Consider the following 23697-nt stretch of genomic DNA (forward strand, 5'->3'; position numbering starts at 1 on the left):
GTTTGGGGTGGGAAGGGAGCGATGAGATCAGGAACACATCATGAAAAATAAAGAAAATAAAAACAATGATTGTGCAGTATATTAACACAGTCAGGGCTAAGTTGGTATCTTGACTCTTTGGTAATTCCTACTTACAACAAGTGTAAAGTAAAAACGCAGTGGTCTGACTCAGTCAGGATATGAAGAGTTTAAATCTCACATTTCATGGTATATTCTGGCCCAGGAAGGATTCAAAGCACGGGTCATGTGTATGTCGTATTGCTCAGATCCCGGTGTGGTATATGCAATATAAACAAAAAGGACCAATGGTCTAGATTGCAAAACAAATGTTTATCGCACAGATATGGAATAAGAAATGTACTTACAATAAGTACAAATAATTGTACATGTAATGGTATCGTGAGACAGTTGAGGCGCCGATCCAAGGTGTAAAAGTTGCTCCCGTCCTCCCGTTACTCCAACCTTGCCGCCGGTGTATGGCGTCTGACGTCACTTCCGACTAGCGGGTGACCGCATCCGGTTGAGGGGTATAACGACGGACAGCAATGGGATCCGCAATAGAACTCAGGCGTCTTCACGTCTTGGCAGCTGCAGCAAGCTTCTCTGGCTCAACGCGTTTCACTGTGTAACATACAGCTTCCTCAGGAGCAGAATCTAGTGTAGAAATATACACAAAAAATATATATATATATATATATATATATATATATATATATATAAAAAGCAGATATTACCAGATGGTGGATCCGGAAAGAAGAGACAGCACACAGCCAAGTAGTAGACACAACTGTATTGATGTATAATAAAGGCACTGCATCCAACGTTTCGGTCAGCTAAACGTAAACTTCCTCAGGATAGTGATATATATATATATATATATATATATATATATATATATATATATATATATACAGCTCAACCCCGTTATAGCGCGATCCGCTTATAACGCGGTTTGACCATGGACCCCGAATTTAAAAAAATAAATAATTATTTTTGCACACTGCACATTGCACACTGCACACACTCACAGCACACTGCACACACTCACAGCACACTGCACACACTCACAGCACACTGCACATACTCACAGCACACTGCACACACTCACAGCACACTGCACACAATCACAGCACACTCACTGCACACACTGCACACACTCACAGCACACTGCACACACTGCACACTGCACACACTCACAGCACACTCTCCCAGAACACTGCACACTGCACGCACAGCACACTGCACACACAGGACACTGCACACACCACACACCACACTCACACCACACACCACACTCACACCACACTCACACCACACACCCCCCCCCTCCCACACCCCCTCCCTACCTGTGGTCTCGGCTGCTGAGATTGGAGCAGATCTGGCATAGGGAGGGGGGGTTGTCGGAGTGGAGCTGGCATCGGGAGGAGGGTTTTCGGAGAGGAGCTGGTATCAGGAGGGGGGTGTCAGAGTGGAGCTGGCATCGGGAAAGGGGGGTGTCGGAGCGGAGCTTACTGGGGGGTTGCTCGGAGCGGGTCTGGCAGAGGGGGGGCGGAGCGGGTCGGAGCGGTGATGGCTGGGGGGGTTGCTTGGAGCGGGGCTGGCTGGGGGGGTTGCTTGGAGTGGGGCTGGCTGGGGGGTTTGCTTGGAGCGGTGATGGCTGGGGGGGTTGCTTGGAGCAGGGCTGGCTGGGGGGGTTGCTTGGAGCGGTGATGGCTGGGGGGGTTGATCGGAGCATGGCTGGTGGGGGGGGATCGGTGTGGACTACTGGGGGAAGTGAAGCTGCTAGGGGAAGTTACAGTGGCTGCTGGGGGACGTGTAGGGCTGCCGGCCACCTCTTCCCTCCCTCCTCCCGATCGGGCGGCCATTTTTTAAATATTAGCACGACCCCGGTAATAGTGCGGTCGGATCGGGTGGCCCCTGAGGACCGCGCTATAACGGAGTTGGGCTGTATATATATATATACACACACATACAGTTGGGCTGTATATATATATATATATATATATACACACACTAAGGATGAGTGGGTAGTCAGTAAGGCAGTGGTTACACTGGCAGGAGACAGGAATGGAGACATAAACAGAGTGAGGACCAAAGTTGTAACACAAGTGACTGAGGAACTTCCGTGTCCTTAAATAGGGCTAAACCAGGAAGTGGGGGAATCTAATGTTGCAATGTTCTGTCTAGTTATTTTCCTGTGTCTAAAGCCAGGTGGACACTTGCAACACTGTAGCCAGAATAAGCTCCCATGAGGGCAGGATTTGTTAGTGCTACTTATCCTGGCTAGTCGCCAATGAACTGATCTGACACATTACACTTAAAGAAGAAGTGGGATTTTGAAAGCGATGTACATTACAGGTGCGCCGACGAGTATTCTAAACCTTGCCTTAAATTTGCCTTGGAAAATCTAGGGCTATCACCAACAAGATCCAGGTACATGCTGAGTACATGCTGCAAATTTTTCAGTGACATTTCTGCAGAGACTAATGGCCCATCGGATTAACAGTGTGGTGGGTCCCTAGCAGTCCCGTTCAAACTGAATGGTACTGCCAGGGACCCCCACTGTTAATCCAATGGGCCATTAGTCTGTCAGCAGAAATGTCACTGAAATGTTGCAGCATGTACTCAGCATGTACCTGGATCTTGTTGGTGATTGCCCCAGATTTGTTTTTGAATACTCGTCGGCACTACAGTACATAGTTACATAGTAGATGAGGTTGAAAAAAGGCGTACGTCCATCAATTTCAACCTATGCTAAATTTAGACAAGAAAGAAGAAGTGGGATTTTGAAAGCGCTGTACGGCATCATTTATTCTATGAAAAAATCTAATGTTTGTCTTTTACTTGTGAATTTTTAAAACTGCTAATTTTTCTTTAACGCTAAAAGTGCAAATTTGATGAGCTTTGGTGACAACGTTTGCACATTTCTGTTCACTAGACAGAATCAACCATGTCCAAATTAGGAGGAGTAGGAGTCCCAAACCTTACCATCTGCACTTAATGTATTAGTAAACCTGACTTAGTTAGGTCTTCTGGCTGCAGTCATGTAAGGACTAACAGCTGACCTATCATAATAATAAAGGGTACTTTTTGGGGGTTCAAGTGGATACAACAGCCAGCTCATATTGTTTTATTTTTAATGTAGTTCTTCTTGTAGAAGTGTATGTTTCAATAGGATGATGTATGTATGTTTGTATTTAGAGAGCATCAGCCATGAGCAAGGAGCTTTACAGAAATAATATTTATAATATAGAAGGATCCAAAATATGGATATATGTATCCAATAGAGAAGAAAGCTCCTAAGGCTGCGGCCATGCTAGCGCTGATCGTGCGGCGCTTTGCCGAGTTTAGTTTCGGCAATTTAAATTGTCCCGTCCCTGCTCACGCGGTGCGCGTGCACGCACACTCTTCCATACTTGGCGCTTGGGGAGGAAAAAAAAGTGAGTTTGAAGCGCGCTCAACAAGCCCCCAATGCATTCCCCCCTCCCCCACCCCCGCGCTTGCAAAATAGCCAGAACACCCGGCGCTCATGCTTGGAGAGCTGGTGACATCACTGCTCTCAAGCATGAGCGCGGTCAGTGCGAGCGGGGCCACAGCCTTGGAATGGAGTCCCACTCCTGCCGCAAATATCTTACCTTTTAAGTTGTGGTGCATGTTGGGAAACTCAGTGTCAATGGGAACACTGTACATACAAGAGGAATGTGTTTTATAGTATGGCCAAGAGGGTGGGTCAGTGTGTCTGGGAAGTGTAGTTGTGTTGCACACGTATTAAATGGGGCAGTAAGTGAGAAAGGTTTCTGTCAGAAGATAAATTCAGAAGAATGAGGCATTTGTCTTTGTTTTACTACCTTATGGGGAAGAAAAAATCTCTGAAAACAGCTATATTAAGAAGCTCATTAAATTGCACTTTATTTACTGTGTGTTAATTTTAATTATTGCATCGGATAAGGATGTCAAAATCACATAATCCACTTTGGTTTTGGATCACTTCTATGTAATTAATGCCTTCAGTGAAGTGTCACTTAGCGAGTGTGAAAAGTGACTGGAATACCATTAGTAAATTGCGTTTGAGAAACACAAGCGAATCACCTAAGTATTGTTACTTCTCTATATGTTTTTATATCCTTTGGTCCGCGGATTTTCATGAATCGATCTGAAAAAGGCAAATTCACAGTTTCGGATTTTTTTTTTTTTTTTTTTTTTTTTATAACTTGTATTTTATTATACATAAATGCATGATATACATTAAAAAAAAGACATCAGGTGCATATTTAGCATATCATATACAATAACAAAAGCATAATAAACTCACGTAGTTTTTCGAGCCCTACTTAACCACGTGAGTGGGAATCGTCATGTGTAAGGTACTGGGGTAAATAATAATAAAAAAAAAAAAAAGGGGGGTGGGGGGGGGAGGAGGTAAAGGAGAGGGTGGGGGGAGAGGAGAGAGGGAAGGTGTATCCAAGGATAATAATACATCTGCCTCCAGGGAACACCTGGACAGCGTGAGGACTATGTATCAACTAGTGAGGCCTTTCGGTAGAATAAGTGATTGGGCGTAAGGAGTATAAGGTTCTAGGTGTGGGGTAGGTTCTTATGTCCCCAAAGGAGAATGCATTTATTACTATTATAGCCAAATTGTGTTACGCTCTACCCCTTTTTATTTTAATGACAAATTCAAAATCCGTGGCCGGGCTGTTAAGAATCCGGATACGGATTAATCCGCAGGGGGAGAATCTCTCTCCTTCCTATCCCCCTCTCTCCTGTCCGCTCTCTCCTCTCCCTCTCCTCTCCCTCTCACCTCTCTCTCTCTCTCTCTCCATCCTCAATCATTTTTCTCCCCCTTCTCTCCCCCTTCTCTCCTCCCCTCTCACTCTTCTCTCTCTCTCTCCTTTCTCTCTCTCCTCTCTCTCTCTCTCCTCTCTCTCTCTTCTCTCTCTCTCTCATCCATCCATATTGAATCCAATGGGGGTTGGATTTTTTACTGCCCAATCCGTAGTCTGATTTTGGTGGGGGAGGGGGTCGAGATTGGTCTAAAAAATCCGGGAAATGGATTTGGACTGGTTCCCCCCACTCTAGTCCCTGACCCGAAGAGCTTAAAACCTTTTCTGCCGCATAATTAAACCCCAACCAAATCCTATACTTTACTGTATCTCTTAGGCAGGTCAGAAATGTCAGATGCAACTGGAAATAAAAAATGATAATTTCAGCACATTGCAGGAACAATTACACAGTGTAATCTAGTGTAACTCGGACAGAATATCATAGGTTTCATAGTATTCCAATGCTATCCCAGTACTGTATATCTCACTTTACCCCAATATACTGCATCAGAGTGAAAACAATGAAGCTATCCACATCTGCAGCACTTACATTGGTCAGTTGTTGACAGAGAAAGGGACATTTAAAGGGACGTAGGGGCATCGAGGGAAAAGTACACTGTACATATAAAGTAACTCATAAACAGTAACCGCTTCTCTGGCATATAGCAATTACTGCATCCTTTTGCTTTCTATATATTTAGTGAGTGAACTGGCTTCCTGCTCTCAAGGCTAACAGGCAGTAATTAGAAATAGGGATCAGTAAGCATATTCAAAGAAAGCTTATGGTTACACACTATTTCTGTATACAGTATGTCTTAATAAACAAGGGGATGAGACACAATAAATACGGGTATGTTGTTAATAAGCACTCTGTGTTATAGATCACTGTTTCTATAGGGTCTTTGTTAGATTTCATTGCTAAGGTCTCAGCTTTTCAAGTAGTACAGAGGGGAATATCTGTACATAACTCAAAGGAGCTTATGCATTCTATAATTGTTCCTTCCTAAGCTTCGTCTTCTGTGTCGATCCCCATTACTTGCACTGTATCTTCCATGGAGTTTTCATTTTTGGCCAGATTTACAAAGCTGTGCTATTTCATAAGACACCTCCCAGCACGGATTCGTAAATAAAAATACCATGTGTGAGCACAGTCATCTCTCAGACAGGTCTGCAACCCTGCGCTTCCCCATTATCTCTTAGCATACAGTGCTTCCCCTGCAGCCAGGGATTCTGCGTACAGTACTGACATCCAAATGATGTGTTACTTTTTGCTTCTTATCTATTTTAACATGGATCCCTATAAGTTTATGCCTGCTGTATTACACATCTTAACAGCACAGCCTGGGTTAAATAAGTGCATAAGTGTTGTTTTTTGAAGAAGAAAAAACGAACATCACTATAATACAGTACATGGTTGATTCCATTTATTTATTTTGTTACACTTTTGTCACTACTGTTTTGAATGTTGCACACATTTAGCACTTTCTAGCGCTCCCCATTATTCTTCTGTTAAAGTGCAAAGCCAGTAACCCTACTCACAGACAGCTATTTTGTCCATTTGGGTCTCATCAATGTGAGGCTGGTTATACTGGATATGCAATATGAATCTGGAATAGGTTTCAACCACGTTACATAGGTCATGGTGGGTAAAAAAAGTGACAAACCCTCCCCCGTACAGTGCATAAAACGAAAATACCACCTGTGAGCACATTCAAATGGTTTAGTAAACATGGCCCTTTTTGGCACCTTTTATGTGAATGAGCTTTAAGGTGTATAAAGGCATGGAAGGTGTCTTATGGAGTAACACCACTTAGTAAACATGGCCTTGAGTGGGACGGTGTGGTGCCTGCCAGCACAGAAGGGGTCTTATGGAATAGCCCTTCTAAGTAAATATATGGTTCTTAACCTATTGTGTGATCTCTGTGCAGATGTTCACTAGCCTGGTTTCCTAAGACATCCACTTGTAACTTAAGTTCTAACGCAGTGTTTTATGCAGTAGCACTTTTTTTCTTTTAAGTAAATATTGGTCCATTATAGAGCCTATTCTCGTAACTCCGAAGATGTCAGTGCCAATCCGCGTGGTTTGGCATGTGCACAAGAAGAGTGGAATGTGAGACAAAACTATTTTCTCTATTGCAAATCACTTCTTCTAAACCACTTCTGTAAAAAGTGACAAACCGCACGTTTACCACCCAAAACACGTGGATTATACCTGCTTTGGAAGCGGTATGACCGGAGGTGGTGCTAACTCCATCCCCAGTCTGATTTATGGGTTATGCTCTCTCAGATAGATAATCCGGTCCAGCCACTTGGGATGCCCCTGCCAGGGGACTAAGACAATACAAAAATATCAAAGATGGATGCTAACACAAGATATCCGGTCAAGATGTAGTAATCATGAAAAAGTAGAGTCAAGAACCCCAAACATAGGAAGAAATTCAATAGGTAGAAAAAAGGGTAATTTTAATTACTTAAAAACATCATAGTAGCATCCAACATTTCGGTGCATACAAGCACCTTCATCAGAGATGCTCTCGCAGCCAATCACATATTTCAAGCTCTGTACAGCTGCAGCGGCCGTTATTCGAACACTTCACGCGTTGTGTACCTCAGAATACCAATGTCATGACGCGGGATGTCTTCCAACCTTATCGCCTTAAGACGCGAGTGCAGAAAATGGCATTTTAGAGTTCTGCTTTATAAACACTTTACATTGACTCAGTAGCACAGTAGGACAGTACTGTACATATTGCAATTCATTCATTTCATTGCAACCAAAGAAACAGAATCCATGAAATTCAAACAAAGCAATCGCGATAAGCGCGGGTGCCTGGGGCGATTGGCCTCGTTCATGCTGCGTGGAGTACAGCAGAGTACACGACATCTGCGCCGTGATTTGTTCGAATAACGGCCACTGCAGCTGTATGTAATTTGTAGTAATGAAAAAAATGTGCGGATTTAAGAAGCGGTTTGCATAACGGAGCTACAAGAATTGCAGTTTTTATCATAAAATGCGAGTTGGAGGCTTTTCAGACAAACCGATCAGATTGTCAGAGCCGGGTGAAACTGCTTCTAATAAAGCCTTTTAGACGCAGTTTGGACATGTGAGCAGGGCTTACAGAACAGCAAAGTGTGCCAATACATTTTTTTTATTGTTGAAAATGTTTAATAAGTTTTCCATAACAACAAGACATATTACATTTCAACAAGACCACAAAATACCAGGTTACAGTGATTACAATTTTCCTTTACATTTAACAGTGCACTAAACCAGTAAATAATATATTACAATTACAAATACTATAGACATTGACAAACAAAAACCTAAATTAAATATCAAAATCGATGAGTCAGTCCTATCTGCATTGCATCATTTCCCTCTGTACCGTCCCCCCCCCCCACCCCATTACCCACAGTTCCTTTTGTTGTTTCTGTGCTATAGGTCCTTATCTTATCTAAGGATAACAGACATTAGATATTTTATTCTTTTCCCCCCTCATCACCTTCTGTGCCTCTCACGGACCAGACTTTTTAGTACATACCGCGACGGCAGGTCACGCACTCGCATCACAACCTGTTTGTCCCTGTCTGATAACATCTCATTAAAGGGATCACATTTTTTAAATAGTGTTTCCGTTTTTATCTCTTTATTGGCTTCGGCTTCTATTTTATCTAACATGAATATTGTGTTAAATATTTGTTTAGCATCTCCATGTTAGGGGGTATATCCTTTATCCATTGTAACATTATGGGTTTTCTGGCTGCCAATAGTCAATACAACTTTACAAGCGGGTTGTCGCACTTCGGAGCTGTGAGAATTGGCCCTTATGTCTCAATACCAAAGGTTATTAGCAATCCAAGTGTAAGCTCTTCAGAACAAGAACTTGATTGTTTTATTGTTCTAAGCATTATTCATCATTATTAGTACTCTATATGAATAATTTCTAATATACCACCATTCTTCATCATAACCATTACAGCTTAATAATAGCTACAATAACAATGGTAAAAGCGAGAATATATAAACATATTAAACATTTTATTATATCAGGACATATTTCTAATTTTATGGATTTAGGAATTTGTCACCTGTACTATTGAGGAACAGAACTATCACCAATTGTAACTGAGGAATAAAAACTGTATTAAAGTAGTCTTTGTTCTTGCAAAGTGCTTGGAGATCCACAGCACTATCAGAGTGTAAAGTTACTGTAATTATTCACACCCCTTGATAAATCTGTCTGTCTAGATCCACCCATAATTTCCACCGCTGAGCAATTCAGCAGTGCTTGATAAATCTTGCCTCCAGGTTTATAACAAAAACAAATAATCTTTCATTCTATTAGATTATCTTGAGTGTGATTTAATAATATGCAGTAGGCTTTGTATTTGCGTACACGACACCTTTAACCCTTTTTTAGCTGAACGGTTTTAACCTGTTGCCTTGTGGTGTTTGGTTAAAAAATAATATATTTGTTCTACAGAATTAGCAGGGAAACCAGCACTGAACACAACAGAAAACTACGGACACAATGTCGCAGAGGCATAAAACCGCGTCCCGCTGTATCGCGCCCAGTTAGGCGATTTTTGCCATTGACCTTGATAGCAGATATCGCCAATTCTGGGCCAGAGAGCTTTCAATCTAGTTTGTGGTGCCTAAGACTCCAGAAAATAAAGTCTCTTTGTCAGCTATTTAAGTCCGCGGTTAGCTACTCCTGCTTACATGGGAATATGCATTGCATTTACTGTGCTGAGGTTTAAACATATAGTAATGACGGTCCCGTTATTGCCATCTTCCCCATTTTCTGGAATATTTCACCTCCATGCTATAGGTCTGAGAATGTTACAAGCCAGTGGAAAACAGCCCCACTGCATATTAAATAAGGGCCTATTGTGTGTGCATGTGTGGCAACCTCTCCCCCCAAATGTGGTTATACACAGTTAGTGAATCATTGCTACCTGAACTTTACCCAGCTTATTGCTCTATAGCAGTGGATGCACAACTTTTTTTTTAGCCGCAACACCTACATTTAAATGTCCAGTTCATGAGCACCCCTCCCCTGACCTGTGGCCCCTGAAAACAGTAAGGATGAACTCTGCGGGGGTCCCTGCTTCTGATGGGCCCCTACAGCATTAATCTTCTGACTGAAACTACAGAAACAAACTTGCACTACCGCAGCAGCAGCAGCCCGCCTCTCTCCGTGTCTCTGTTTCCCCAACAGCAGCAGCAGCAGCAGCAGCAGCAGCAGCAGCAACAGCAGCAGCAGCAGCAGCAGCAGCCCGCCTCTCTCCGTGTCTCTGTTTCCCCAGCAGCAGCATCAGCCTGCCTCTCTCTGTGTCTCTGTCTCCCCAGAAGCAGCAGCAGCAGCAGCAGCCTGCCTCTCTCTCCGTGTCTCGAGGCGGGCTGCTGCTGCTGGGGAGACACGGAGAGAGGCGGGCTGCTGCTGCTGGGGAGACAGTGACACGGAGAGAGACGGGCTGCTGCTGCTGGGGAGACATGGAGAGAGGCGGGCTGCTGCTGGGGAGACACGTAGAGAGGCGGGCTGCTGCTGTTGCTGGGGAGACAGAGACCCGGAGAGAGGCGGGCTGCTGCTGCTGAGGAGACACGGAGAGAGGCGGGCTGCTGCTGCTGCCGGGGAGACAGAGACACGGAGAGAGGCGGGCTACTGCTGCTGGGGAGACATGGAGAGAGACGGGCTGCTGCTGCTGGTGGTGAGACACATGGAGAGAGGCGGGCTACTGCTGCTGGGGAGACATGGAGAGAGACGGGCTGCTTCTGCTGGTGGTGAGACACATGGAGAGAGGCGGGCTACTGCTGCTGGGGAGACACGGAGAGAGGCGGGCTTCTGCTGCTGCTGGGGAGACACGGAGAGAGGCGGGCTACTGCTGCTGCTGGGGAGACATGGAGAGAGGCGGGCTACTGCTGCTGGGGAGACACGGAGAGAGGCGGGCTGCTGCTGCTGCTGGGGAGACATGGAGAGAGGCGGGCTACTGCTGCTGGGGAGACACGGAGAGAGGCGGGCTGCTGCTGCTGCTGGGGAGACATGGAGAGAGGCGGGCTGCTGCTGGGGAGACATGGAGAGAGGCGGGCTGCTGCTGCTGGGGAGACACGGAGAGAGGCGGGCTGCTGCTGCTGCTGGGGAGACATGGAGAGAGACGGGCTGCTGCTGCTGGTGGTGAGACACATGGAGAGAGGCGGGCTGCTGCTGCTGGGGAGACAGAGACATGGAGAGAGGCGGGCTGCTGCTGCTGGGGAGACACAGAAAGAGGCGGGCTACTGCTGCTGGGGAGACACAGAAAGAGGCGGGCTGCTGCAGTAGTGCAAGTTGGTTTCTGTCATTTCAGTCAGAAGATTAAAGCTAAAACAAAGAACATATCCTACGCTAATACCAAAGTGGGCTAAAATATACTAGTGACATGTTTACATTTAGAACCTAAGACTGTGTGTAGCCATGCCTGGTTTTGGCTACCAGTCTGCCCTCCCTGACATGTAAGCCCTGCTAGAAGTGTAGGCAATGAACAAATGATGGTGCAGTAAAATCACAATTGTATGATGAAGCACAGAAACTTGGCTCATATAGATTGCCTACTTACAAAAAGCAGGGGAAGAATCAGCATTTACGGGGGAAAAGGTGTGTAGGAACTCAGGAGGGCTCTCACTCAGGGTGATACTCATGAGAAAACAAAGCAGAGAGAGACAATAGTGCAGACCAACAAACGGTTTATCACAGTAAAAAGGCTTAAGACATGTACTCACAATGTGTACAGCAAGAATAGGCACATAAGATAGTTTTGAAGCAGTAAATCTCACTGTCATGGTGAGATTATGGCAGGCTGTATAAGGTCACATAAATATATATAACAGATGATATATATTTATCACTGGGTCTGAACTGAAACGAGTCTTAGATATAATAAAGTGATTTTATTCCTTAGGATAGGTGAACACACGAATAATACAGTAACAGACAAGAAGTACACTTACTTTGGGGTTGGGGAATGAGAAGTATATAGCATAGCAATTCTCTCGCAATCAGGTAGCCATCAGATGATAAATTGAAGACAAAATAAAGACAAAGGATATATGGGTGGACAGCAGTTTATAAACCTTTTGTCCCTCTATCCTTAACCTTAAGTACCTGAGATTGGTTTTCAATTATCTCCAGCCAATCTTTGATGGGGGAACACATTTTAGGACAGGTCCCCCTGCTAGCTGGCACATGCGCAGTAGAACTCTGGGGTCTCATTTCTGTAGCCCCCCATAGGCAAATGGAATGCCAGCCAGTCTACCCAGCTGGATCTCTAGCAAGATAACCTTTATTGGAAGGTGATAACTGGGACACTTGGAGACTGCTCTGGTTTGAGCCTCCTCCGCCCTTAAATCATCAGGGAGAGTGACAAGACCCTTTGAACAAATACTTAAATCCTAGACATTGGGGCACCTCTAGGGCCATCTGCTATCCTGGTATGCAAAGGAATTCCTCTGAGTCTTTGTCCATACCTTGGGACACAGTATTAAACATAAAACATAAACGTATTAAAATATCTGGTTCTCTTGGGTCTAGCAGAACCAAACTTCTCAGTTCTCATGGCCGGAACTGGGACACCATATGGTCCAAAAAGCGACTTGCTACGACCTATGGAACCGGAGTTACACAAATGCACATTAAATCATTTTTCATTTTAATACAAAAATCTCCGCTAAAAAAGAAATCTCAGCTTTTCACTAAATCCCCATTGAAAACAACGGGTTTCTCCGCCATTGAAGTCTATGGGAAAAGTCCCGAACATTCAAGGGGGTCCATACTCCGTCGGGTTGATCCAGGAGGGTCAAGGATGGTTCTGCAGTGATGCCGGAGCAGTGACTGCAGACACCCCAAACCTTGATCCGCTGGGCCCTCCGGAACCGGAGATATGGAGTACCAAAATGCTGCATTTCACACTTTGTCATTTTTCTGAGCCGTTTCTGCCGCCGCCGGCAAAGCCTATGGCGCGACCCATTCTTCTCGGTTCGACCCTTATCGGGGGTCCAGGATTTGGGGACCAGGTTGTGGTCGAGTGGGGGGAAGCCTAGGAACTAGGGGCAAAAAGAATTTTATTCCTAGGGGCCCTAGAACTGTTTATTCCCACGCCACTTGACGTTGACCTTGACTTGTAAGTGATCATAGCTCTCCTATTGAAAATGTATCCGCTTTGCGGTTTGCGGTCTGGACGGCAGCCAACTTGTTCTTCGAAAGCTACCTCGAGGAACCTCCATTGAAGTCGATGGGCCCATTGACTTTCAATGGGAAACCGCCGCTCTCCCTATCGGATGCCACCTGCTGGTCTTTACAGGAAACAGGACTAAAACAACAAGATTCTCCATTAGAATGCATGGAGCCCTAATGGCAGCCAATGGGGACTTGCAAAATGGTGCCTGAAAAGGCGGGAAAACTTCACAAAGAGCTATAATCATTAAAGGACTATTAACCCTTGTGCTCCCGGATGGATTCCAGTGTGTGTGTGATGCAGACACTGATTAAACCAGACATTACAATGGAACAGGGGAATACACAAGTACATGTCATTACAGGGGTTAAATCACTGTTCTGGGTCTTAGCCCAGTTAACCCTTTGACTCCCGGGTGAGGTCAGGGGATGGCCAAATGGGGTGTAACCCCTTTAATCCCGGGCCACCCCCTTTCTCCCTCTACACTCACGTCGGGAGAGGTGGTGATCAGGCCATCTTCCTTCGAAGCTCCCACAGTAAGACAGCGTTGGATGGCGTCTGACGTCACATCCGTTATGGGCTGGACAGCTTCCGGTTAGACGGGAGAAGGAACGGATACATGGCACAGTAGTCTCTTCACCTCTGGAACAGGGGTTACTGCATGCAAAGTTGAAGCTCTACGCGTTTCGTTGAACTGGCGTCAGCTTCATCTGGAGAAATATGAAGCTGACGTGAGATTTACTACTTCAAAACTATCTTACTGCTGCGGCCAAGTTTATTCGAGCATTTGCCCGTTCTTGGCCGCAGCAGTATCCTGGCGTGCGCCGGAGGGTGACGGGCGCGCGCCGAAGCAGCGGAAGAGCGCCCTCCGATCGGGGCGCTCTCCCTACCGCTGCCGGGTCTGCCGGGTCCCCCGGAACCCCCTGCCGCCGTCCCGCGATCGCGGGACACCAGGGCTCCCTCGGGGAGCCCTGGACGCGCGTGCAGGGGGCGCAGGCTCCCGATGACGCGTGACCGCGCGTCGGTGACGCGCGGCACGCCGAGGGGCGGCCACTAGCAAGCCGGGAAATCTCCCGGCTTGCGGTACCGGCCACACTTTAATAAAGTGTGTCGGTAGTGTATGTGCCTATTCTTGCTGTACACATTGTGAGTGCATTTCTTAAGCCTTTTTACTGTGATAAACCGTTTGTTGGTCTGCACTATGGTCTCTTTCTGCTGTGTTTTCTCATGAGTATCACCCTGAGTGAGAGCCCTCCTGAGTGAGAGCCCTCCTGAGTTCCTACACACATTGTTCCCCGTAAATGCTGATTCTTCCCCTGCTTTTTTGTAAGTAGGAAATCTATATGAGCCAAGTTTCTTTGCTTCATCATACATTTGTGATTTTACTGCACCATGATTTGTTCATTTTATTTTTGGGGTGTTCCTGAATCATCGCTCCCTTCCTACCCTGGATGTTCACTGTTGCTTTAAGGGAATCTGTACAATTCCCTTTGAAGGTTGAGAATTTTTCTATTTCACCTTACACCCAGTTTTATTCACTTCATATTTATGATCTCACACAGTTGTTGCTTAGCGCCGATCTAAATCACTTGGGTTTTTGAGAAGTGTAGGCAATGTCAGGACCAATCCAGGGATTTTCCCCACAGTAAGCAACTCTCTTGAGTGGCAGGGGAGGAGGTGGGACAAGGCCTGTGTTCTGCTCAATCCTGTGCTCAGACCTTGTACCTTCCCCCTCTGTACTTAAGAGGCTGCACAGCTAAATTTAATCAGTGTCTCTTCCCTTGAAACAGACAGATACTCACACAGAAGTGTATCCAGCATTGGCACCCACTATACACTCCCCTTGGGGAGTGGGGTGATACCTTTTCCCCTGGCTCTATTAGGGATTCAGGGAAGAGTAAGTGCTGCCTCTGGTGCCCTCGGCCAGGGGTGTATGTCCAGGGACCATCCAGAGGTTGGAGACCAGTGTGAACTGTACTGAGCAGATGCAGTTGTGTTATACTGTGCTGAAGCAGAAGGAATAAAGAGGTTCCAGTTAATAGACTCCTGCCTAGAGTGCAGTTTGTCTGGGGGCAGTGGAGTAGTTCTTCTGCTGGAAATTGCCTTCACACTACTGGAGCCTTCAGCAGATGGAGGTGCTGTACCGTTCCAGATAAAGACCAGTGATGTACCCCAGAAGCCTGTCCAGACATCCCTAATACCACTGGCGGACCACTCCGCATCCTGTGAGCCAACAGGTAGCCAGCACTATACACCATGTAATAGCAGAATCTCCCAGAGGGTGAGGTTACATGTGTAACAAAGGAGTCATTTGGTTGCATTTTTTTATCAAAACATGATTAAAGCCGCCAACCTCATCAAGGTATACTCTATTTAGCATGTATCTACACTGAATATATGAAAAGTCTTATTGTCCTGTGAACTAAACCTTGTGAAATATATGTGTTCCCTGAAGGGGTTAAATAAATGAAGCATATGCTATTTGTGATTTAGTGCAATTAAAAGCTGGTCAAAGCCAGTAACATAGTTTCCTTATTATAAAAGTAAATTATGAGTGCACACAACCCTTAAGGTTGGAGGAACAGAGATTTCACCAACAACAAATGAAAAGGTTCTTTACAGTAAGGCAAATACAATGTGGGATTCATTACCCATGGAGACTGTGATGGCAGATACACTAGATTTGTTAAAAAAAAAGGTTGGACATCTTTTTAGAAAGCAAAGGTATACAGGGATATATCAAATAAGTAAACATGGAAAGGATGTTGATCCAGGGAGTAATCTGATTGCCAATTCTTGAAGTCAGGAAGGAATTTATTTTTCCACTTATGAGATATCATTTTATGATATAACACTGGGGGTTTTTTGTTTGCCTTCCTCTGGATCAATATACTGTAAGTACAGATATAGGATAAAGTATATTTCGTCTAAATTTAGCATCGGTTAAACTTGGAAGTATGTCTTTTTTCAACTTCATCTACTACTGTATGTAACTATGCAACTATGTAACATATCCTAGTGTGAAATATGAATACTTACACATATCTCTTCTTTCTGTCACTCACCTGCTCTTCAGTAGAGAGTGAAGTGCAGACTGACTATAGGTGTATTATACCTTTATGCTAATTGTAGAATTGGTAGGATCGATCCTGAAGGGAGGAGCCGTACACCTTCAGGGAACTGATCAGTAAAGCAGAAACGAGGCGAGCGAAAACCTACCAATATGACGGAATGTATCAGAAGATTTAAAGCTCTGAGGGTCTCATTCAAAAGCAGGCTCCCCCCGCAGAATTAATCCTCTTTTTTGGCAACCCCCAGGGGGTTGCGACCCGCCGCTCTATAGTATCAGACCCGTCAACTGACACCGTTTACCTCATTATTTTATTTCATTTTTTTGCATTTTTGTTTACCCAAGAAAAGAATTAAGGAATGTCATCCTACTCGTAGTAAAAGTGCATATGCACATGTAGCACGGCTCAACTTCTTTGGAGCTACTACCTCAGTGGTTATAGCACGACAGGTTGAGAAGAATGGACACCCCACAGCGCAGTCGCGGCAGACACTGTCCCCAGCGCCGCCGAATTTTGCTTGTTCGTCCATGGCGCTAGGGACAGTAAGTCTTACTACATCTGTACAGTACATTACAATACTGTAATATATGTAATATACAGCACAACTTTGACATACAGTACTCATGACCATTTCAGTGTTGGATGACCTAGAACACATTTTTCTCTAGAACATCATGCCGGGCCCTGCTGCAATGGAAGGGGTACGGTATGGGATATTAAATATGACCTTGTATTAATGCAATCACTTAAAAAACAGACCCTCCAAGTGTTCTTCTTTGAACTGCTTCAGCTCTAATATTTCCAAGCACAGTGACTAAATTATTCCAGGACATTTATTTGGACAAATATTTTTATGCTCCAGAGGAAACAATTACACTTTCAAAGGGGCAATTCTGTCCAATTTCATAGACAGGAGTGTTCCTCACAAAGGCTTTGCCTTGAGAAACTGAAACAGATCTTTTTACCGTTCATTACTGCTCAGGCAGAACATCTCTATAATTGGAGGATTTAAAATGCAATACGTCTTTAACATCTTCTTCACTTGACACTAATACTAGGCATACTAGTCGTCTATTTTGATTTCCAATATGTCTTTCCCAGGGTAACCTGAATGTATTATCTGGTATTCTAAATAATCCAGATGTGTGCAGGGTATAAACATCTTTTTTTTTTTCCTTCTGCGTCTTCAGTTTTTCATAGAAAGGTTAGCTCTCACTTGAGGGTATATCATGCTTATCATGCTAAATGAGCAACCTATACACTGCATTGGCAGCAGAGGACCATTAGGAAAAGCTGTCTTCTAAGACAAACTGGTACCCTTTCTGACCCCTGTTGCTAGCAATCAATGTCCATCCATGATTTGTAACGCTCATCAAAAAGTGAAGATGACCACATTGACGTAAATGAACTTTGCTAAAATTGCTAAGGAATTAAAAAGTGTTTTTATTGCTGTCATTAGCATCTCAGTCTTTCTTTTAATGCAAACTATATGGATGCTTAAACTGAGCATGTAGGTAAAGAACTAATCAACAGCAAATATCTATTGATTACTCTTATTCCTGAATGTTACATTGCCAGGAAGCTTCTTGCAAAGGAACATTATCATAATATTTAAATAATACATACATATTATTTATTAAATAGTTCTTCATTTATATATTGCTGCTGTGCACATTCAGTCATTTGTGGATCACAAATGAAAAACAGAGAGGAATATGATCTGTTTCTGTTGAACCTCTGGAAAATGTAATATATACTGTATTGTGCCACTAATATTGCTGGTGTTGTATATAGTGAGAGCACGCTATAATCTGGTTAGATGTTGAGATGTATTCTGAGACCTTCCAATGTGTAATAACCAGTGTTCGACAAACCTATACATTTGCTCGCCCCGGGCGAGTGGATTTAACCCCCGGGCGAGTAAATATTGGCCCAAGCAGCACACGTTTGGTACTAGGTGGCGAGTAGATTTTTTTGTGTGGCGAGTAGATTTTTTGATGATTTGTCAACCACTGGTAATAACCAAAGCTAAACTATGAAGTAATTGAAACACGATTCAATAATATTTCTCGGTACCGTTCGCTCGTCTTGGGAACTGTCATTCCGTTCATCGACAGTAAGGCTTCGCTTATAGTGCCTTGCGACGGCGACGCAATGTCGCTCAAAATCAAATACATTGACTCCGTCGTAAGTGCGACGGCGACGTCACTGCAAATTTTTTTGAAGCCGGGTCTGTTGGATTTTTTAGAGACAGTCGCCACATGTGACTGTCTATAAACCAATCAGAGACTGCGACCCGCCCCCTTTTGTGACGTCACTGGCGACAGTCGCGGAAAATCTAATTATAACTTTCGCGGGTGGCGACGGGTGACGGCCTAAGTCTGGTTTACAGCCCAGTCAATTTAGACATTTCCAATAACAGTCCCTCCCTCTCCCCTCTATACCTTTCTCCCTCTCTTCCTCTCCTTCTCTCCCCCACCCCCGGCTCTCTCTCTCCTCGCTCTCTCTCTCTCCCCGCTCTCTCTCTCCCCGCTCTCTCTCCCCCTATCTCTCTCTCCCCAACCCCTTCTCTCTCTCCCCCCCCTGCTCTTTCTCCCTCCCTGCACTCTCTCTCTCGCCCCTGCTCTCCCTCTCCACCCCTTGCTCTCTCTCTCCACCCCCCCTGCTCTCACTCTCTCCCCCCCCCCCCCGCTCTCTCTCTCTCCTCCCCTCTCCCCCCCCCCCCCCCGTTCTCTCTCTATTTCCCCACCCTGCTCTCTCTCTATCTCCCCACCCGCTCTCTCCCTGGTCATCAGTCTTGTTACAGCAATATATGATCATTTCAACTTTGCATGTTCTGGATTTTTGTTCTTTTTGAGCCATAGTAGAAACCTGCAGCACAACATAAATCCCTGATTGGGGAATAACACCGTGCCACACCATATAAGGATACGTCTGTTTCTAAATATGTTGTGCAGAAAGGTGTGTATAATTATAGTAATTGCACAGGAGTTTACCATTGGAGGCTAAATGTTAGCAGATACTGTGCATGTAGGTTTGCTACACACAGCTGCATGAGAATTTTCTTTTGAAACACAAAAATAAGCAGCACTTGAAAATATGCATAGGAGTAAGGGGTTTATAATATGTATTGAATAGGCCACCTAAATTCAACATAACAATGTCATTTCGTATGTTAATACAAGCTTCTGTGTCATTTCTGGAAACATTATGTAACTCCAGTTTATTATGGATTATAAATAGCACTTACTCCCAAATCCCTTTCCACTGTCACGTTGTCTGTAATCTGTGAATGACCTTATATAGCTGTCACGTAAAGGAAAGAATCATACAGTAATGTACAGTATTCTGGGTTCAGCTCCACAGCCACAATTTCTCGCTTTGTTGAAGACCTTCAGACATTGCAAACAAACATGAAACTGCATCATAGTTAATTAGTATTTTGTTATCAAAACCTTTTTGCCGAGTATGATAGGCAAACTGTTCCCAAGTTATAATTAGGCACGGTACAATACCACAACCCTATTAAATAATTCACATAAATAACGCACCAATACATCCTGTTTTACAGCATTTTACACCAGGTGGGATGTATGTCACTTTTTCGTACATTGTTCAGCTTTGAAATAAAAGGGCTTTTTTTGGTAAGGATGATAGGGGACGCAGAAGCAGCATCTCATCCCATTATGTACATTCACACCGTAGACAACCGTCACTTTTGTATCTTGAGAAACCTGTATTACTGTAGGTACAATAACTTGATGCAGAAGATAAAGATAAGAAACCTTTATATTAAGGCCATTCTGCTTTAGTAAATTCCTTAAAGCGCTAATCCAAACATGACGGGGGAGTTTTAAACTGTGCTGGCATATTGGCACCCCCTTTGGATGTCTGTATCTCGGGGAAGCAGGGGGTCCCCTGAGCTGAAATAAATGGGGTTCAGCTCCGAAGACGCCCTGCTTAGATCCTATAAAATAAGAAAATAAAAAAAATGGCTTGATTTGCTTCTTTAAATGTCAAAGGAATCTATTGCATTGAAAGCAGTTTATTCAGCTAGGTATGGATTGTTAATGTACTGTCTCCACAACCCTGTGAAACCCGTTTCTGTTACTCGTGACACTCCTATTTGTGTGAGGTTAAACATATCCTCGAAGTACATTTTTCAAATTTGGCAACTATGATTTTTCTGCGATTCAAGAATTCAACATTGAATTAGATGAATGAATGTGAGTTTGTCAGCAGCCTGTATTCCCTAGCTGCAGCTTTTTAAGGATTATCTCTTCTTTCAGTAAAACATATGCTGACTATTACATTCGTTCAATAAATGTGGCCCTGTAGTATAAACAACATCATATTGTAGGCCTCTATGGACCCTGCATATGAGGGTTTCCAAGTTTCCCAAAAAAAACTTGGAAGATAAGGAAGACCAATTGTAAGTTCATTCTTGGCATTTTGAGCTGTGCTGCTAAATTCATTTCAGCAGATGGATTTTCTGCAGTGGAGATAATGTGAACATGACAGATTTGTGATGATAATTTAGACGCACGCAATTATATTCTCTTTCTGTTATTGCCAGGGACATTGGAATGCAAAAAAAGGAGAACACACACACACCTAGTTTGTTATACTCTGCATGTCAGGGCTTTATTTTGCCTCAATTGCATTGCTTTCAAAGCAGAGATGCTTCCCTTGATATTATGTAAGTTTAGTAAATGTTGAATTATCATTATTCTTTGTAGGGTTGACATGTTGCTTCTCCAAAAATACAGGACACAATGGTGAAAGGTGTGACACACTCGACACACACCCCTATCAGCTCCATGCTGTGTCCTCCTCTCCTTGGCCCCACCCCTAGGCTCCTGACACTTCCTCGTGATTGGCTGCAATAACCAGCAGCAGCGAATCAGGATGGAGGAAGCTGCCCAGCCTCCTAGCAACAGCCCTGCTCTCTTCCAGCTCAGGGAAATCCTATATCCTATATAGCCGGTCAAGTCACTATATCCAGAGAGGTAATACTGGTATACACATACATGTCCAGAATTACCTCTCATTGTTTACTGGACAGGGTGTCCAAATACAGGACAGTCTGGTTCAATACTGGACACCTGGCAACCCTAATTTCTATGCCAGTGCAAGAACTGTAAAGATGCAGTACATGATGTTGTATTTGCTGTTGATTTTGACCTTTGAATTGTTTAAGGGACTAATAATGTGCTGTCTATTTGTTTGGCTGTGCTGGAGTTAATACATCAATGAAAACAACAGTATTAGCTGGCTAAATTATAAGAAGAATCCTGTCTTGTTTTACTGTTTTATATATTTTTTTCAATCATAGTGTCCATGGTTTACAGTCATAAGTCCAACGTTTGTCCCTAGTAGGGAGATTTAAGAGCACACAAGACAAATATCCTAATCATTCTTTGGTAAAATACCCATTTTCCAGGACGATGTATAAAATCCTAGTTTTTTAAGCAGTCTCCCAGGAAAATCAGGAGAATTGCAGCTGTTATTGAGCATTAACAAGCCTGTCATGCACATCGCTTCTTGATTCCTGAAAAGAAGATACAAAATGCTGCCCATGTTTGTGTGATCGTTCAGTTATTAGTGGGCCTAGAGCAGGGGTGGCCAACTCCAGTTCTCAAGGGCCACCAACGGGTCAGATTTTATGGATATCCCTGCTTCAGCACAGGTGGCACAATCAGTGTCTCAGTCATTGACTGAGCCACTGATTGAGCCACCTGTGCTGAAGCAGGGATATCCTAAACCTGACCAGTCGGTGGTCTTTGAGGACTGGAGTTGGCCCATCCCGGCCTAGAGGAAATACATTTACATGGGAAGAGGAGGGCAGGAAGTGTATACAGACATAGAACAGCAGAGTTGTACATGGATAGATTACCATCTAACAAACAATTTCACCAGGTTAAAAAAACAACGAGATACTAATGTTATTTACGGGTTATAGGTATGTATTGTACCTTGCTAAAACCCTTGCTGTATGTTTGAGAGTTTCTATCACATCAGATAACATTGATTATGATGTATTTTGCTTTGTATTGCAGGCTGCTAACGTTCCAAGCGGACCACCGCCAGCTGGCGGCGGACCACCTAATCCTGGATGCATGGTCCCTCCTCCTCCACCACCACCTCCATTACCTGGTGGAGTCCCACCTCCACCACCTCCTCCAGGATGTGGGCCTCCACCACCTCCTCCCCCACCACCATTTGGAGGCCCAGCTCCACCACCGCCACCTTTTGGAAGCATGCGCCCTCCTCCTGCTCTGGTTCCAGCTCCAAAAGCTTTGCCATTTGGAATGAAACCCAAGAAAGTATATAAGCCCGAGATCACCATGAAGAGAATCAACTGGTCAAAGGTAACATGCCTAACCTACATACTGTAATACTCTATGATGTATCTATTTTCAATATCTTTTTATTTGTAACCAGTGTCATACTGGTATCAAGGGTGATAATGTCCTATATTGGCGCAAACATAGGTTGGTGTTTGAACAAGTTAAAAAGTAATCTTTAATAGTGTGTGTATATGTATATATATATATATATATATATATATATATATATATATATATATATATATATATATATATATATAAAACAATGAAAAGAAAAAGAAAAGCGTCCCAACTCAGCACTCAAGTATACTCAGAACAAATATCAAAGAACATTATGATTTATTTAACAGCACAAATAATCAAACATGAAATACAAAAAAAATATTAAAACAAACCCTAACATCCTCCTGTGAAAGAATATGTATCAGACAGGGGAAATCCCCTATCAAGATAATGATGGACCCTTAATACCCAAGGCAAGAGGAAAAAAGCCTATAAGCACAAAATATATGTAGAACAAGGGGTTAACAATAACCCCTTGAACCTACAAGGCCGGCCTCACCCCTAGTAAATATAAAACTACACAGCAAGCATAGATAACACATGCACCAAATTGCCTAATACATGCTGATGTCAAATACATATATTGTATACATACACCGTAAATGCAGTTGGTATAATCAAGGCAAACCAGGCACAGTACCAAAAAGAGACTGTTAGTATGGGATCAACAATGGTTAACAGTTCACATCAGTTACCATCGTCCATGAGACCATCCATGCCACACTGTGATAGTAAAATGTCCAAAGGGTAAAGATCTTCCAATTGAGGGGTCCATCCCCAGGGGAGTCATGGAAAAACAAACGGTAAGTATATGGTAAGTATATGCAGGTGGTCCATTCTCACTGAGGGGATTTTATTCACATTGTATATATATATTATTCACTTTGTTTGTTGATGCTAAATATGTGTTAATAAAATTTTAGTATTTTCTCTTATACTTAGTGTAGTCTCTTGGAGTTATCCATAGCTCGTATAGTCATGTTTAAGCATTTGTCTGAGTAAGGCACTCTGAGCAATTACTGCCTAATATAATATTTTATAGGCATGAGTGCAATTTGAGAGGGAATCTTTTTGTGACCCTTAATCGGGATTCACAAAGTTGTTGTACATATAGTTACATAAGTGAATAGGGTACAGCAACCATACACGATATATATATATATATATATATATATATATATA

At 43.7% G+C, this 23697-nt stretch overlaps 1 protein-coding gene across 6 annotated transcripts in view; it reads left to right on the forward strand.

Moving 5' to 3' along the window:
* DIAPH2 (diaphanous related formin 2) overlaps positions 1 to 23697 on the forward strand; it is a 1317111-nt gene that overhangs the window by 452196 nt on the left and 841218 nt on the right. For all 6 annotated transcript variants that reach the window (XM_075572809.1, XM_075572806.1, XM_075572807.1 and 3 more), the window contains one exon: positions 22162 to 22473. In XM_075572809.1, the coding sequence (XP_075428924.1) occupies positions 22162 to 22473 (312 nt within the window). The remainder of the gene's footprint in view (positions 1 to 22161; positions 22474 to 23697) is intronic.

The sequence above is a fragment of the Ascaphus truei genome, chromosome 16, assembly GCF_040206685.1.
Source record: "Ascaphus truei isolate aAscTru1 chromosome 16, aAscTru1.hap1, whole genome shotgun sequence".
Lineage (NCBI taxonomy): Eukaryota > Metazoa > Chordata > Amphibia > Anura > Ascaphidae > Ascaphus > Ascaphus truei.